This window comes from Helobdella robusta (assembly GCF_000326865.2).
Source record: "Helobdella robusta unplaced genomic scaffold HELROscaffold_81, whole genome shotgun sequence".
In the NCBI taxonomy this organism is placed as follows: Eukaryota; Metazoa; Annelida; class Clitellata; order Rhynchobdellida; family Glossiphoniidae; genus Helobdella; species Helobdella robusta.
In genome coordinates this window covers 94,902-110,645 of record NW_008705469.1, presented here as the reverse complement: position 1 = coordinate 110,645, position 15,744 = coordinate 94,902, and the positions used below count along the sequence as shown (strand labels likewise).

The following is a 15,744-nucleotide window of genomic DNA, read 5'->3' as shown; positions in this document are numbered from 1 at the left end:
TCAATCAATTAATCTATCAGTCATTCATTGATACGTTTATTGGTTCATTGATACATTCGTTCTTTCATTCGTTCGTTCATTCATATCCTGATGTAAATTTATACCTAGTCTCATTTATGATCGAATCTCACTGGTTATTTATTTCAGCCATTACCTACCAAAATTTATTAAATTAATAATTCTTACAAAATATTGCAATGTGGTGAATTTAAAAGTTGAAGCAAGCACCGTCGGCATCACGCCATCATTCTCTCAATCACGTCAGCGTTATGGTCGTCATCGCATAACACGTGCAAACATAACTCGATAATTTCAAATGTCCTCAATGGTCTAAATTTTTCATATTTTATTCATTCACTCATTCAATCAATCAATTTTCGTTTTGCGTCCAGAGACCCGGTTTCCCGAGGTAGGACGTTGTTTTCTTTGCCACCAACTTTTTGCGCCAAATTAGACGATCGGTTGTATTCATTTCATTCATTATTTAGTTTAAATATTAAAAAACCAATTTTGAATAAATAAATAAATGAAAAATTATTGCATTAAATATATCATTCGCTTGTCACAAATTCGCTTGAAATAACGACCCCTACTTATGCTTATAGGTCATTCACTTTATTTGCACCGTTTTAAATATGCAAACGCATATGGCACACGCCACCACAAAGTCTGTCATTGCAGTTACACACACACACACATACATGAACACGCACACACGAACACTTCCAAATGTACACCCCAATGAAACTTCATCAGGAACTATCATCACAGATATTTTGAATGTTCAATTTAAATATTGTTTCATTAAATGTTAATTAGTTGTTGGATGTAAATTTTATCAAGATATTGCCGTAACTTTTAATCTCATAATTCAAACTTGACGGGCGTGGAGCACCGTATAGCTTAATACTTTTTATATTATTCTATACATTTTGCTATATTCTTTATCAACGATTGACATGTTTTCGACTTAACTTGGAATACAGTTCTTTATATGCAAATTTTGCCTTGCAGAATGTGGCTTCAAAAAATCTTATGATAAATTGATAAGCTCGATACATCGGTTTAGTATGATGATGTTTCAGTTTTAATGTAAAATCAAGATAGTGAACGTTTCTCGCAAATGAATGAATCATTAAAAACATCATAAAAAAACTTTTCCTACGTTATATTTTAAATTTGTCTTTATCAGAAAATATTGAAAGCTGTTTAGTTATTTGTCTCTTCCAGCTTCCAACCAAATGACGCTCCGACTTCAATAACTGAACTTAATTCAAACGCGTGAACATGTTTTACTGATTTGTCCTATATTTAAGGGTACAATTTCATTAAAAAGATAATTCAATCATTCCATGAATGTCGTATTCATTTTATTTAAGCGCTTTTTTCATCAAATTTGAACTTCATTACTGACTTATATTCTGTTTTGTGTTCTATCTTTCCTCAAATTTATTTAACGGTTTATTAGAATAAACTGTAGCAAAGCTAAAGAGTTTAAAGCTTCTTATTGCAGAAATCAAAATTTTAAATGTACGATTGAATGGTTGGTCGGTTGACTGATTGAATACAGAAAAGTAAAGTTGTATTTACATGAATTCATCAGAATCATACGCTGCGTCCTGTATGATCAAGTTTCATTTTTTAAAATGAATAGAAATTTCTAATCAAATTTTTATATTAATGCAACAAACCAACATCAAGGACATCAATAACATTAGCACCAGCAACAATAATTATAAAATTTCAATAGCATCAACCAACTTGATTTGAAGTCATGTTTTCAGCTTTCATCAACCTATCATAGCTCCTACGATTTTAAATAAATTGTGGAAATAAACTAAATGAATATAGATATGAACCCGACTAAATAAAATAATGATGGTTGAGGATGATAATAAATGATAAAAATGACGAAGATGAAGATGTTGATAACAATGATGAAGATGGTGGTGATAACAACAACAACGATGATGATGAAGATGAAGACGAAAATGACAACTTGAGTTCAGCCTCTTTCTTCCTGGCATCCTCTGCATCCTTCTTCCTCTTTTCTTCTTGCCTCATCATCTCCTTCTTACTCTCTCTCTCCTTCCTATCTCTCTCTTCTTTTTCTAACCTATTCAGTAGAGGTTGTCAATAATTTCATATTAACATTAAATAAATATTAATATTGAATACTTTAAATAGCATTCCCAACATCAAAACCAAAAAGCATCATTCTTGTCATCATCATCGCCAGCATAGTCGTAACCAACACCTGAGATCTAATTTCTTTTCAAGGAGAGTTTTGTTCAACCTATTGACAACCTCATTGATTCTTGAGTCTACTTTCATCACCTTCACCTGCAACATAACACATTTCATCTTCATTATTATTATTGTAACTGTTCATTATTGCAACAGCAGCATGACAAATAACTACACACATTCAAGACAACAACATTGATTGACCTCCTTTTGTTTGTGAAATCCGACTTGACCTACCTCCATATTTTGTGTCTTTTTCAAATTGGACCACATTGTATAAACAATATCAAGGTTGTTTTGTTTATTGCCTGTGAGTTCAGATATTTTAATTGCAGAAAAATAATGGTAATATTGATGATAAGGAGGATGAAAAAAAAATAATGGGACAAAAACATCTGCAAAAGACACTTGTGCACCTTGTATGCTGTTTGCCTTGACCAATTGTGCACAATCCTGCAGGACTGCTTCTGGTATGCAGTCTATTGTTTCATTCTTCAGTTCAAATGACAAATTTCATATTATTTATTATTTAACAATGCTTTTAAAAAAATAATTTTGAAAAAGATCAGACATTTTTGAACAATCGAATATTTTCTAAAATGTTTATCATAGAAATAAATTTCAAATGATGATGATTATCTAAAGACCAGCCTGGTGAAGTCGAAGATAGACATGAGCGGATGACAACTTGTCAACATGAAACCACACATCCTCAGGCCAGCCATACTTTATCAAGTCCTCATCTTCATTTTAAAAGAATTTATAAATTTCAAATTTTATAAAGCTTTTTTAATTCTTAAAAAGGATTAATAATGACTGCTTACTTAATGTAGTTTTGTGCATTAAAATGTTATCTTGTAAAAAAAGATAAATTATCTTTTGAAAGAATTACATAAATATATTATAATACTATGATAAAAAAATTATTATATTTTATTTATGATTTATTTTATTTTATAAATAAATATTCATCATAATAATCAATTTAATATTAATTATTCTATTTAATTTTTAATATTTTAATTTATTAAACATTGAATGAAATGAATTTACTTTATAAGTTTATAATTTATATGAAATAAAATTAATATATATTATAATGTAAGCCAAAAAATTAAAAAATATATATAAAATTGAAATTATTGAATTTAAAATTAAAAAACTTTCAAAATTCTAGAGTTACTCTCGTGTTTGTCCTCCCCCATGTAAATGGAGTAAGGAGGGCTGACAACTGAATGAAAAAATTACAAAAAATTTGAAAATTAAAATATAAAAAATAATTAAATTGAGTTATTCAATTCAGAAATACAGATTTGTAGAAATAAAATCTTTTGAAATAACCATTTGATGTAAAATAGAGTACCATTTTTCCAATTTTTAAAATTTATTTAAAAGTTAACTTATGATTTTCTTTTAAATTTCATAGCAGATATTTTCTGGTTAAAATAGTAAACCAAATAATAGATGCTTTCTCCTGCTATCGATTTCTCTATGGCTCCCATATAAGAACCTGAAGACCAGCCTGATAAAGTTGAAGGTAGACATGACCAAACAGGTAGATGTCAACATGAAACCACGCAAACCACACATGGCCGCAAACTGTAGACGAAGATCTAGCCACTTACTTGCTTATAACAGCACGTTCGACTCCTTGACTGTGACACCGAATGTTTGGGAGAGATATTGGACCATCTTCCACTTTCTGTAACCGTTCTTCTGACGTCATGAACTGAATTACAGGAGGTGAAGTAACTCCAGTCGATCATGTCGTAGTAGGTGGTGGCATCAAAATTTATCTCTACACTCGACGTTGAAAATTTTCTTGGCACAGCATCATTCTGAAAATTCTATCTTGCTGATATTACTTTGTCAGCAGCATCTTTTCGTCTGTCATAATTGTCATCCAGCCAGTGCACTGACAAGTATGTTTTTTGGATGGGCAATGTGACAATTTCTTTTTAAGCATTTTTTCGTTGCTTCCGCCAGTACACTGTCGGATATGCATTGAATCTTCTGAACCATGTAAAAAAAATTTGGCACCATTACTACTATGTGGGTTTTTTCTGATGTTAAACTAGCTGGGGCATAGACCTGAACATGAACAATGATCAACCATCTCGCCTAACCCGGGGAAGCAGAAGCCAAAAGTTTAAATCTTGTTCTGCTGCGTTGTCCTTGCCCTCTTGTACCACCAAAATAGCCCGCAACATGTAGCACTGGTCTTCACTAAGATCTCTCTTGATTTCATCCGATACATTTTCAGTGCAATCTGGAACTGCCTTAAAATTAACAATTTGTAAACTTTTTGGATCGAAATTTAATCTACTTCCAATATTTCCATGGAATGCTGTAGGTCCTGATATTGTACTATCCAACTTAGTATAAATTGCACGAAACGGCAACTCATTCAAATGTAACATACAGATAAACCACTGCAATGGACGGCGTTGACTTTTGTACACATAGAACGGCTGTCTTGGTTTCATTAGAACCAGTTTCATGAATAACTGACAAAATCTCAGATGCAATGTTTTTTGCTTTGCCTGTCTGCGGTGCCACATGATCTACATAATTTTGACCGGGGTAGCCAATATATAACATAATGATCCTCTTTTTTAGTTCTCACTACCCTAACTATATCCAGCAACCGTGTTTCATCAATTTCATCAATTTCACCAACACATCATAATCCTGACACTTTCTTAACTTGGCTCTCCAGAACTTTACCTCTCCAAAAAATGCTCTGTCTTCTCAGTTTTCTTGGCCCAAGTATAAATTCTGTATTCTGTATTCAAGTATGAATGAAATATGTCATCTATTTAACATCTTAGTTCGTGAATTTTTTCAGAAAGTTATAACTAATACCAGGTGTAAAATTAATAAAATTGTTAACATAGTGTGGGACCCCTAGAATATGAAATATATGGCTCAAACTTTACAGAAATACTTTCTAGCATAGTTAGCAACTTTTGGCACTTGAAATGATATATGTTCCATTTTTTGCCCCACCCTATTAAACATAAATGTGCAAATTTTAAAAATTATTCTATATTTTATAGGTAGCTAGTGCAAGAGAACAAAATATAGAGATATATGAGTAAAAAAGGCATTAAAAATCACATTTTGTGAAGGTCGATGGCCGTCAATGTCCTGAAATGACGAGGCACGGGAAGAGGAGGAAGAAGATGGATGGAATGTTCTGCATGTGAGCTGGTGAGTGCAAATCTGACGAAATTATTATTTCGTTTCACTTTTATGCATTTACATTTGCTTTTCATTACGCAGTAACCAGAATTTTCGGTGAGTTTTTGAATATAAATTGTATTAAATGGCTGATTGAAATATATGTCTGAATGGCATTTTAATTTTTTTACAATTAATCTTAATAAATAAAAATAAACATTTCACTCTCTATCGGTCTAGCAGAGATAGACTCTCATATAATATATTTATAATTTATTAGAAATTAGATCAAGTTGTTAGTATTATATTATTGTACTATTACATTGCATTACGTTATATAATAATATCAATCAATCTTCGTTTACCGTCCAGAGACCCAGTTCTCCCGATGCAGGACGTGTATTATATGATAATATAAATATATAATTAGTGCTAAATAGTAAAATAGTAGTATTAGTATAGTATATATTACAGGTTTTGTGTTACTTTTACTTTTACTAATGCTTAATTAAATAAATTAAATTAATACTTTAATTTTTAACAAGGGTTATGTTATGTTACACTACTAACATAAATAACACCTCTAAATTCTAAAAAGAAATTAGTTTTATAATATTTAATAATTATCAATTTATTATATTCTTATTAGTTATTAGATAAGTTTTAATTTTAACTCTTAACAGTGCTAGCAACTTTTATTTTCAACTAAACTTTAATTAGTAAGTTTAATTTTATTTTGAGATCAATCAATCAATTGATTTAATTTTATTTTGAGAAAGAATAAATTTTTTTGGCAGGTTGACAACTAAGTAACTCATCAGGAAGCAAGAACATTCATGCTTGAATAAATAGCAGTTTTTTCAAATTACAAATAAGTTTCATCCATCATTCTTTCATTTGATTTGGTTCTTAGTTGTTGAAATTTCCTCTCCCAGATTTTCAGCATGTTTGCTTGTAGATTTGCAATTACAAGGTTACCAATGGTTTCCATGGCAACCAAATCAGGGTTGGTAACAAAGGTGAGATTATTTGCACAAGAGAGTAAGTCGTCTGCACTGAGGAGAGTGAAGGAGGTAACGAAGGGTCCGACACTGAAGGAAAGGTTGATGGCTCCAGCTGGTGATACAGGTTAGATAGATGTTTTCTATTTCAAGTTTTTTCTTTAATTTTTATGTTTGTTTGTTTACTAGTGTTAAAAAAAGTTGAAGGTCAATCTCTCTTTTGCACTTGCTTCAGGGATTCCAGCAACAAACACGCACACACAACATATATATATGAATGCACATGAAAACCATGCATCATACACATGCATGTGATAGGCAGGGATATCTTTTATTTAAACCTACTCATTGCAACAGCAAGACCACGCTCCTTTAACCATTGAGCATTGAGTGTTTGCCAGTATGTTTTCAACCTATTCATATGATTACCTGTAGATGAATGTCTTCGTAATGTATAGATGTGAATGATACAATGTTTATTGAAGCCTTCACAGCAGGAAGAGGATTATTAGCAGGCGCATCTCTGTTGGGACTTGGAGGCCTTTGTTACTATGGATTGGGACTGTCGGACCAAGTTGGTGCTATCGATAGAGCTGCGTTAGTTCTATTTTTGTTTGTTCTAAAAATGTTAGAATTTATTTCTTGTTCAACTTTTGATTAAATTAATATGCTCAAATGTTAATGAAATGATAAATAGGATGTTATGATCATGAATTATTGATGACAGCAATCATTGAATAAATTAATTTTTAATGTTTTATTGAACTAGATTGTGGCCAGCCACTGTGAAGGAGAGAATAAGGAACACATATGCTTATTTTGGAGGCAGTTTGATTTTCACGGCCGCCTCAGCTGTTCTTCTGAGTAGGAGTCCTACATTTATGAACGTCATGTTCAGATCGTCTTGGATGGTTGGTTCATGTTCATTCATTTCTTTTATACATATACAGAACTAATGTTTTTCCTCTTTTGCTTGTTATTTAAAAATTCTCTTTGATTACATATTGAGTCTCATCTTTTATTTTTTGCTTCTCTATTTTCTATGTGTACGTGTTTATCTATTTTAATGATAATTTTTATCATGTTGTCAAATGAATAGTCTTTCAATCTTGCAGACACTGATTGGCAGCATGGTCGCCATGATGGGGACAGGAATTTTGTGTCAGTCCCTGCCCTACACAGAAAGCATTGGAGTAAAGCATTTGGCCTGGATGTTGCATAGCTGTGTTGTAGGGGCTGTCGTCGCCCCTATCGCGTTAATGGGCGGTCCCCTACTTGTTAGAGCTGCATGTTACACTGTTGGCGTAGTTGGAGGTAGGGAACTTTCATTAGGAGCATTTCTTGATTGTATATTGTCTTTACTTGATTGAACAAACGATGAATTTGAAGGTCTGTCTGCTCTTGCAATGTGTGCACCAAGCGACAAGTTTCTTTACATGGGAGGACCATTGGCCATGGGTCTTGGAGTCGTGTTCATATCATCAATAGGTTCGTTCCTCACATTAGCACTGATGTTCAAATGCCATCGTTAATGACATTTTTTACTACTACATCATCCCATTACTTTGTATCTATTACGTGACATTTATTCCAGGCTGCACGCATACGTGCAGCCTGGAATAAATGGCATCTTCTTGCCTCTATATTGATGTGGCGTGACATCCCACTACCACTACGATCAAAACTTTATAAATCTGTGATACGTCCGGTGTTGTTATATGATGCAGAAACATGGCCAATGACAACCAAACTGGAACAACAACTTCAACGAACCGACATGAAAATGCTCCAATGGATGCCACGAATTAGTCTGAAGGACCACATCAAATCAATCGAAATCTTGCGTCGTGCTGGTTTAGATGATGTAAAGGACGAATGCCGGCAACACCGTCTGCGGTGGTTTGGTCATGTCAAACAAAGTGGAAACAGTGCCATAACTTCTCTTGCAGATGTTGAAGTACCTGGCACACGTCCCAAAGGCCGTCCAAAGAAGTCCTGGTCGCAAACAATCGAGCAAGACATGAAAGCTCTAAATTTAAATGAAATGGATACAACTGATCGTCTAATTTGGCGCAAAAAGTTGATGGCAAAGAAACAATGTCCTACCTCGGGAAACCGGGTCTTTGGACGCAAAACGAAGATTGATTGATTGATATTACGTGACATTACATCATATCACGTTCCGTCACATCACATCACATGATGTTGCATCAGGTCCATTGACATTGCGGCAAACTATCGCATGACATCACAATTACATGACACGATGAACAGGCACGTGGTTTCTACCGCCATCCACAGCGTTGGGAGCAGGATTGTACAGCATTGCAGTGTATGGAGGGCTTGCCCTGTTTGGCGCCTTCCTCTTGTACGATACACAGAAGGTTGTTTATAGGGCTGAGCATCATGTTGCCTATGCTGATCAGCCATTTGATCCCATCAATAAGTTAGTTCTTGTCACTGACTGGCTATTCTCACCAATATTATTCATCATTCGTTTATTGTTATTTATTCTCATTAGAGTTAGGGAATTAGAATTATAAATCATATTTACTCAGTGGAAAAGTAATTTAACTCAAAGTAATTAGCTAGTAGGTCGTAGTGAAATGAATCAATGTTGGAAGATTGTGAGGTTTAGTTTTGATGAATATAATTGAATATATACCGGCAACAAAATGTAAATGTTTTTAAACAGCTCAGTTGGAATCTTTATGGACACGATCAACATCTTCATCAGGATAGCCATGATTCTTTCTGGTAGTAGCAACAGGAGAAAGTAGATTCATCAATCGATCAAACAACTGACCACTTAATTTTAATCTGATGCCAATTTTGAATGATATGATAAATATTCGTGTTCTTTATCATTTAACATATTGTACCTCAAATGTTTTTTTTAATTCTGTGTTTTCGAATTGTGGCGCTGGCAATCCAAGAGGTCGTCTGGTAGAAAATAATTTACATCTTTTTATATTTTTGGTATGAACGCAAAGCCGAAATGATTAAAATTTTTCATGCGACGAAAATTATTATTTGGGAAAACGTTATGTAAATTTTCCGCGAGCGTTTAGACATTAAATTGACAAAATCAATTTAAAGTCTGTGCTGCTATTCGAGTAGAATGCACGCACATTGCACAAATCACTTGAGACAGACAAACCAACCATTTCGTACATAGCAGCGAGTTAACGTGTGTTGTACGTTATAATACTTGAGAAAATGAATTGGAGGTAGTAACGTTGAGAGCATTAATTTCAGCGGTTTCTTCGGCCTGCAGCCTTTCATAAGCCAGAAAGCACGGGCAAGCTCCGCCCAACTCCTGTTTTATTTACTATACATTCTATTTTGCTGGGATTTTTTAACTAAGCTTTTCACCGTTGTTAATACTTATTCATTTATCATTAACTTCAAGATATTTTTATTAAATAAACTAAATTAATCTTGTTTTAAAAGTCGTGTATGAAATTGATTGTTCAATATATCAATATTATAAAAATAATATGCTAGCAATTGGATTGTTGAATAATAATATAATTATAATAATAATATGATTATTTATAAAAATATGAATTGAATTGAAAAATATTAAAATTGAATTGAAATTGAACTCATTATCTGCTAATGGCTGATCTGATGAGATGATTTACCTTGCCTTCCACACCACAGTACACACACCTTCAGAATTCTTTACCTCTGTGCTGTGTAGTGTAGGGTCTTCTACACTAGACATTCAACTCATTTTAAAAGATTTAATTTAATTTTAATTAAAAAAATGTAAATTGAACTGCCTAATCATTTTTCAGTTTTTTATTTGTTTTAAATTTAAAATTAAATAAATTTAAATTTTGAGTAATTTTTTATTGAAAATAAAAAATAAATTAATGTTGAATAAAGTATAATTATAATTTAAAATGGCTGAGGCTGGGTCCACGAAGCAAACATATGAATATTTAAGGAATGAAGTTTGTTACTTATTTTCATTTTTCCTCTTTTATTTGGCTTTCTAGTTTTTTCATTTTTTTTATTCAGTGATAATATATATTATATATATTGGGGTGCACCAACCAAAATAAATTTTTATTTTTTAATGATTTATTCATTTGTTTCTTATTTATTTTATTAAAATTTGAGGAAGTGAAGTTTTTGAAGCTGTTTGCAAGGGTATATGTCAGCTAATTTAATAAAGGATGTTAATTATGATATCATTTGATGCCACCAGCTTCAAGTGTGCAAGCGCAGGCTGGAAAGTAAGTGTGAGGCAGTTATGATACTAAGCAGAGACTTGGATGAGTCCAGACAACAAAGAGATCAACTTAAATTGATGGCTGACCAATTGCAGAATAGGCTGGTTTTTCTTTTTTTTCATTTATTTATTTTGTCATTAAATCATTCATCTATTTTTTTATTTATTCATTCATTCATTATTTCATTCAATCCTTTATCATTAAAAGGTACCAAATGATAAGGAGGCAACTGGCGGTGAGCCTCATTTAATTCACAAATTTGCTCTTTCAGATATTCATTGTTTTTGTGTTAACGTATTCATTAGTAATTAATTAATTATTCATTATTATTGATTAATCAATTCACTCATTTATTCATTGTTGCTGATATGAATAACATGTTTTTGTAATCCTCAGGGAGCAAAGTTTTCCTCAAGCCAGTTTCTCGAAGATCATTCAGACATCAAACAGCATGTTATTTATTCATTCATTCGTTCATTTTTCACACACACACACACACTCACACACACACACACATGTAAACAGTTATACATACATAATATACACATACATTGTCAACTGTATAAACTGACATACACAAACGTTGTTGAAATCTACATAAATAGCAATTTTATTGATTTGCAAAAGAACGTGAAAGTTTTAAATTTTCTTATATATAACTATTTTAATCTCGTTGTCTCGTTGATAATTTATATTTATTCCATTATGAAAAAATATAACAGCGGTTTAATAATAGTGCAATGAAAAACGAATGAGAATTATTATTTCCTCATAAGAATGTAGTGGAATTGCTGGGTGAAGTTAAGGACGAAAACAAGTGTCTGAAACTTCAGTTGGAGGAGTTGAGACAAAAACTTGATGATGCAAATGGTGATATCAAGGTCTGTTTGCTGCACTGATCACAGTTTCAAAAGCACATCCACGCTCTCTGTTGCTCGTTTTTGTACTTGTTGCATGTTATGGTGTTGCGTATATGTCTGCGTGTCTGTCTGTGCGTGTGCGTGTGTGTTCGTGCCGACGTGTGCACTGTCTACGTGCACACGTGTTTATGATACATGGAGCATGAGTGGGGAATGATTGAAATGATGACGCAAGTCATTGGAAGTTTGCTAGGTTATGCAGGTGTATGCAAAACATTCCATCTCTTCATTCATTGTCATTAATGAGATGCAAGATGATGCAGTGCTGATAATGATGATGATTAAATTAGCAAACTTAATGATTGTATGCACTTGTTCATTCATTCATTATGTTCATTATTGCCTGAATTATTGATAATTCTATATTTTTCTCATTAATTCGTTCATTCATTCATTCGTCAGTTGTTACGGGAGCAGATAGCCCGGCACAGATTGGGATGTGAAAATGAAGGAATGATGGAGTCTAGGTTCATTTCTTGTGATGAAAGAGAGCAACTGATCTCTAGGATGGAAAAAGGTGCATCTAAGGTTTCTGTGGTCATTCTTTATTGGTAGATGGTAGTTCATTAGGAAATGGAATAAAAGAACGGATTAATGAGAGAATGAATGCGAAATGAATAAGAACAATTTGGTTGAAATCACTAAATTAGGAAGAGTTGCATTGCGCGTGATTGCGCACAAATCTGACAGCAGGTTTTATAACATTCAATTGAAGATGCAGCAACTGGAGCGTGACATGCAGCAGTTGTTGGATGAGAAGGAGGAGCTGGTGATGGAGAGGGACCAGTTTAAAAACAAGTACAACAACCTCAACCTGCACCTCAACCTCATTCTTCGGCCTGCTGGATGCCAAAATAAAATCATTGACATCGATGCTCTGCTCGCCGAGAACAAGTGATGTTCCATTTTTTTATTATTTTCAGTCGAATTTTGAGTGTGTTTGTGTGTGTGATTTGCGATTTGTGTGTGAGAGAGAGAGAGAGAGAGAGGGAGAGAGATAATCGTCATTGTTAAAATAAAAATGCCATAGATTTATAAATAAATAAAGATTGATTGATTGATTGATTGATTGATTGATTGATTGATTGATTGATTGATTGATTGATTGATTGATTGATTGATTGTAATGAAAATTCACAAAATAAATAAATAAAGCGATAATTGAATAAATGAAAAATAACCAAATAAATAAAATAACGCCATGATTGATTGAAAGGTTCTTAAACGAAAAAATGAAACAAATGGAAGAAGAAAAATTATGTGCACTGGCTGCAGTCTCTAAATATAAAGTTTGAGTTTTTTTGATTGCATTACTGCTGCCTGTGCGATGGCTGACTGATTGCTTCAAATTGTTTCAAATTCCTTTCTGAAGGGCATATTAGGCAAGAAAAGAAGTAAAGGTAACTTGGAGCTGGGTCAGGCGAGAGGCACTGGGCTGGTCATTTCTCAGAAACAAGGTCCGATCGTGCTCTTGTTTGCAAATTCATTCATTCATTCGTTTGTTCGTTCTTTGGTTCATTTGTTTGCTTATTTATGAAACGTTATCTTTTGCCGATTGATATTTCGTTTGAAATGTTTAAAAGTTATAACAACGGAAAGGTTGTTAGGAATATTTAATTATAAATAAATAAATTTCTCCACCGCCGCCAACAATACAGTGCACGATTTGTTGACGACCAGCAACTTGACCAATCAAACGCCGCAAATGATGCAGGACATTCATTCATTGGCTAGTTCCCTGCTCGACTGCCTCAACGATAAATCGCTCGCCCTATCACATCAAAGGAAGACCAACAAGTGGGCAGTCTCATGCATTCATTTGTGTTTTGCATATTCAGTCAATCAATCAATCATTCATTCAATCTCCTAATCGTTCATTTTTAATAATTTGAAAGTTATTTCTAACTTTGATTCTTTATTCAAATAAATTTGAATAAGCTAAATATTATTGTTTTTATAACATGTCAAACAATCCTCGACCAAACTAATTTTTCATAGATTGTTAGCAAGTAAATTACAAATCGCTATTTCATTTAATTATTTCTTATACAAATTATCAACAAACTTTTGACAGAAATTTTTTTTGAAATTATGATATAAAATTATTTCCTTATTATATTATTGATTGTAATAATAATTAAATAACAGAATTCTGGGAGCAAGAGTGGATGAATTGGAAAATAAATTAAAAGAACTCGAATTAAAAGATTTCCAAACAATCGCTGGCGAGTCAATTGTTTATTACATTTAATATTTTTTCAATATTCATCTGTTAAGTAGTTAAATAGTTGTATATCGATTGACGGATTGAGAATGATATACGTCTATACTTATCCACCCTTTCACTCGCCTATTAACGAAAAGTGAATTTTGAATATTTAGAAAAATCGAGAAGTTTCATTAAACTGAGAGAGGAATGCCTGGATGTAAGGAATTCATTTGCAAGTAGCAACAGACGTCATGACGCCATGGACACGACTGCCTCGCTTGATGATCACATATCAGACATCAGACATCCTCCAACTAATGACAACAACACCGCTAGCACAAACATTAACTGCAACAACGATGGAACCAACTTCAGTGGCGGTAGTCATGACGAGCTGATCAGTTCCAGATTGATACTTAATAGGCTTCGAAATATCTTCGTTGAAGAAACTGATACAAATAATAATACTTGAATTGCTTCAACTCAACATTAATTTACATAGTGTTAATGATTTTAGGGCTTGGTTAGTTTTCTTGTATTTAACATTAATGTAAAAACATTTTCCAGAGTCGGATGAAAAATGTTTGATTCAGACAAATGATTTCATTGCGATATCGATGACGATGATTGTGACCTGACTGATTATAAAAACAACAAATAAAATTTAATAAATAGGATGGGTAATTTGTTGCAAATGCTAATTTAACTCATGTCTGAAAGTGCGCTAAAAAATGGAACCAAGAAAATGATAGAGAACAGCAATTTTAAGAAAACAAGTAAAGAAGAAGCACTAACTTGAACGGCATTTAGTGAGAAGCCCCCTCGCCACGTCAAGGCAGCCGTTCATGAGGGGGTTAATAATAAAACGACAGTCTAGAAATAAAATGTAACGAAGGTCTAGAAATAATAAACAACTTAACTAAAATATAACGAAAATAATATTGTGTTGATTGTTGTGTTTGATTGCTGCTGTTGGTGTTGTGTTGAACAAAAAACAATACAAAACAATACAATACAAATAAACTAGAACGTAAGAAAGAAAGAAAGAATTGAGTCCCTAACTTACCTATGTTCACTAAATTAACTCACCTACCTATGTTCAATTAGCTCAACTTACGAATTAATCCTACCTATTTGTACAATTACGAAGAAAAATTTAAGGAAAAGAGAATAAAACATCAAGCAAACAAAACAACGAGTATATGTATGTGTGTGTTTGTGTGTGTATGTATGACCACGCAATAATAATAATAAATTAAACGAACAAATTTAGAAATAATGTGTAACGAATAAATCTAGAAATAATAAGTAACGAATAAAATAAACGAGCAAATCTAGTAATAATATGTAACGGATGGTCTAGAAATAATAAACAACTTAACTAAAATATAACGAAAATAATATTGTGTTGATTGTTGTGTTTGATTGCTGCTGTTGTTGTGTTGAACAATAAAAAATACTATACAATACAAATAAACTAGAACGTAAGAAAGAAAGAATAAAGTCCCTAACTTACCTATGTTCAATAAATTAACTCACCTACCTATGTTCAATTAGCTCAACTTACGAAGTAATCCTACCTATTTGTACAATTACGGAGAAAAAAGTAAAGGAAAGTGAATAAAACATCAAGCAAACAAAACAACGAATGTGTGTGTGTGTGTGTGTGTGTGTGTGTGTGTATGACCGCGCAATAATAATAACAATAAATTAAACGAACAAATCTAGAAATAATAAGTAACAAATAAAATAAACGAATAAATCTAGAAATAATAAGTAACGAATAAAATAAACCAATAAATTTAAAAATAATAAGTAACGAATAAAATAAACAAACAAATCTAGTAATAATAAATAACGAATGGTCTAGAAATAACAACTTAACTAAACTTATCTAAAATATAACGAAAATAATATTGTGTTGATTGTTGTGTATGATT

The 15,744-nt window shown here is 32.5% G+C and overlaps 4 protein-coding genes across 4 annotated transcripts; 2 read left to right on the top strand and 2 right to left on the bottom strand.

Annotated features, from left to right (window-relative positions):
* Window positions 1-1,586: 1,586 nt before the first annotated feature.
* On the bottom strand, window positions 1,587-3,613 carry HELRODRAFT_90349 (hypothetical protein; the record flags this gene model as incomplete). The annotated part of the gene is made up of 9 exons (XM_009032433.1): window positions 1,587-1,619; window positions 1,762-1,807; window positions 2,000-2,116; window positions 2,252-2,343; window positions 2,452-2,555; window positions 2,664-2,726; window positions 2,895-2,990; window positions 3,431-3,478; window positions 3,589-3,613. 9 exons carry the CDS (start codon window positions 3,611-3,613, stop codon window positions 1,587-1,589), a joined length of 624 nt encoding a protein of 207 aa, XP_009030681.1.
* A 742-nt stretch (window positions 3,614-4,355) lies between these two features.
* Window positions 4,356-5,244, bottom strand: HELRODRAFT_182136 (hypothetical protein; the record flags this gene model as incomplete). Its single annotated transcript, XM_009032445.1, has 3 exons — window positions 4,356-4,811; window positions 4,955-5,032; window positions 5,182-5,244. The coding sequence occupies 3 exons, from the start codon at window positions 5,242-5,244 to the stop codon at window positions 4,356-4,358; spliced, it is 597 nt and encodes a 198-aa protein (XP_009030693.1).
* Window positions 5,245-5,562: 318 nt separating this feature from the next.
* HELRODRAFT_186189 (hypothetical protein) lies at window positions 5,563-9,489 on the top strand. The gene is given in 13 exon segments (XM_009032444.1): window positions 5,563-5,685; window positions 5,699-5,712; window positions 5,727-5,812; window positions 5,844-5,982; window positions 6,006-6,141; window positions 6,156-6,165; window positions 6,228-6,558; window positions 6,917-7,028; window positions 7,201-7,342; window positions 7,547-7,745; window positions 7,821-7,919; window positions 8,706-8,877; window positions 9,127-9,489. 7 exon segments carry the CDS (start codon window positions 6,375-6,377, stop codon window positions 9,209-9,211), a joined length of 993 nt encoding a protein of 330 aa, XP_009030692.1. The 5' UTR covers window positions 5,563-5,685; window positions 5,699-5,712; window positions 5,727-5,812; window positions 5,844-5,982; window positions 6,006-6,141; window positions 6,156-6,165; window positions 6,228-6,374; the 3' UTR covers window positions 9,212-9,489.
* A 282-nt stretch (window positions 9,490-9,771) lies between these two features.
* HELRODRAFT_194509 (hypothetical protein) lies at window positions 9,772-14,477 on the top strand. The gene is made up of 13 exons (XM_009032443.1): window positions 9,772-9,951; window positions 10,195-10,393; window positions 10,651-10,775; window positions 10,883-10,910; window positions 11,072-11,128; window positions 11,452-11,556; window positions 11,998-12,123; window positions 12,311-12,489; window positions 12,812-12,884; window positions 12,968-13,052; window positions 13,254-13,392; window positions 13,744-13,820; window positions 13,978-14,477. Exons 2-13 carry the CDS (start codon window positions 10,343-10,345, stop codon window positions 14,274-14,276), a joined length of 1,344 nt encoding a protein of 447 aa, XP_009030691.1. The 5' UTR covers window positions 9,772-9,951; window positions 10,195-10,342; the 3' UTR covers window positions 14,277-14,477.
* The last annotated feature ends 1,267 nt before the right edge of the window (window positions 14,478-15,744 follow it).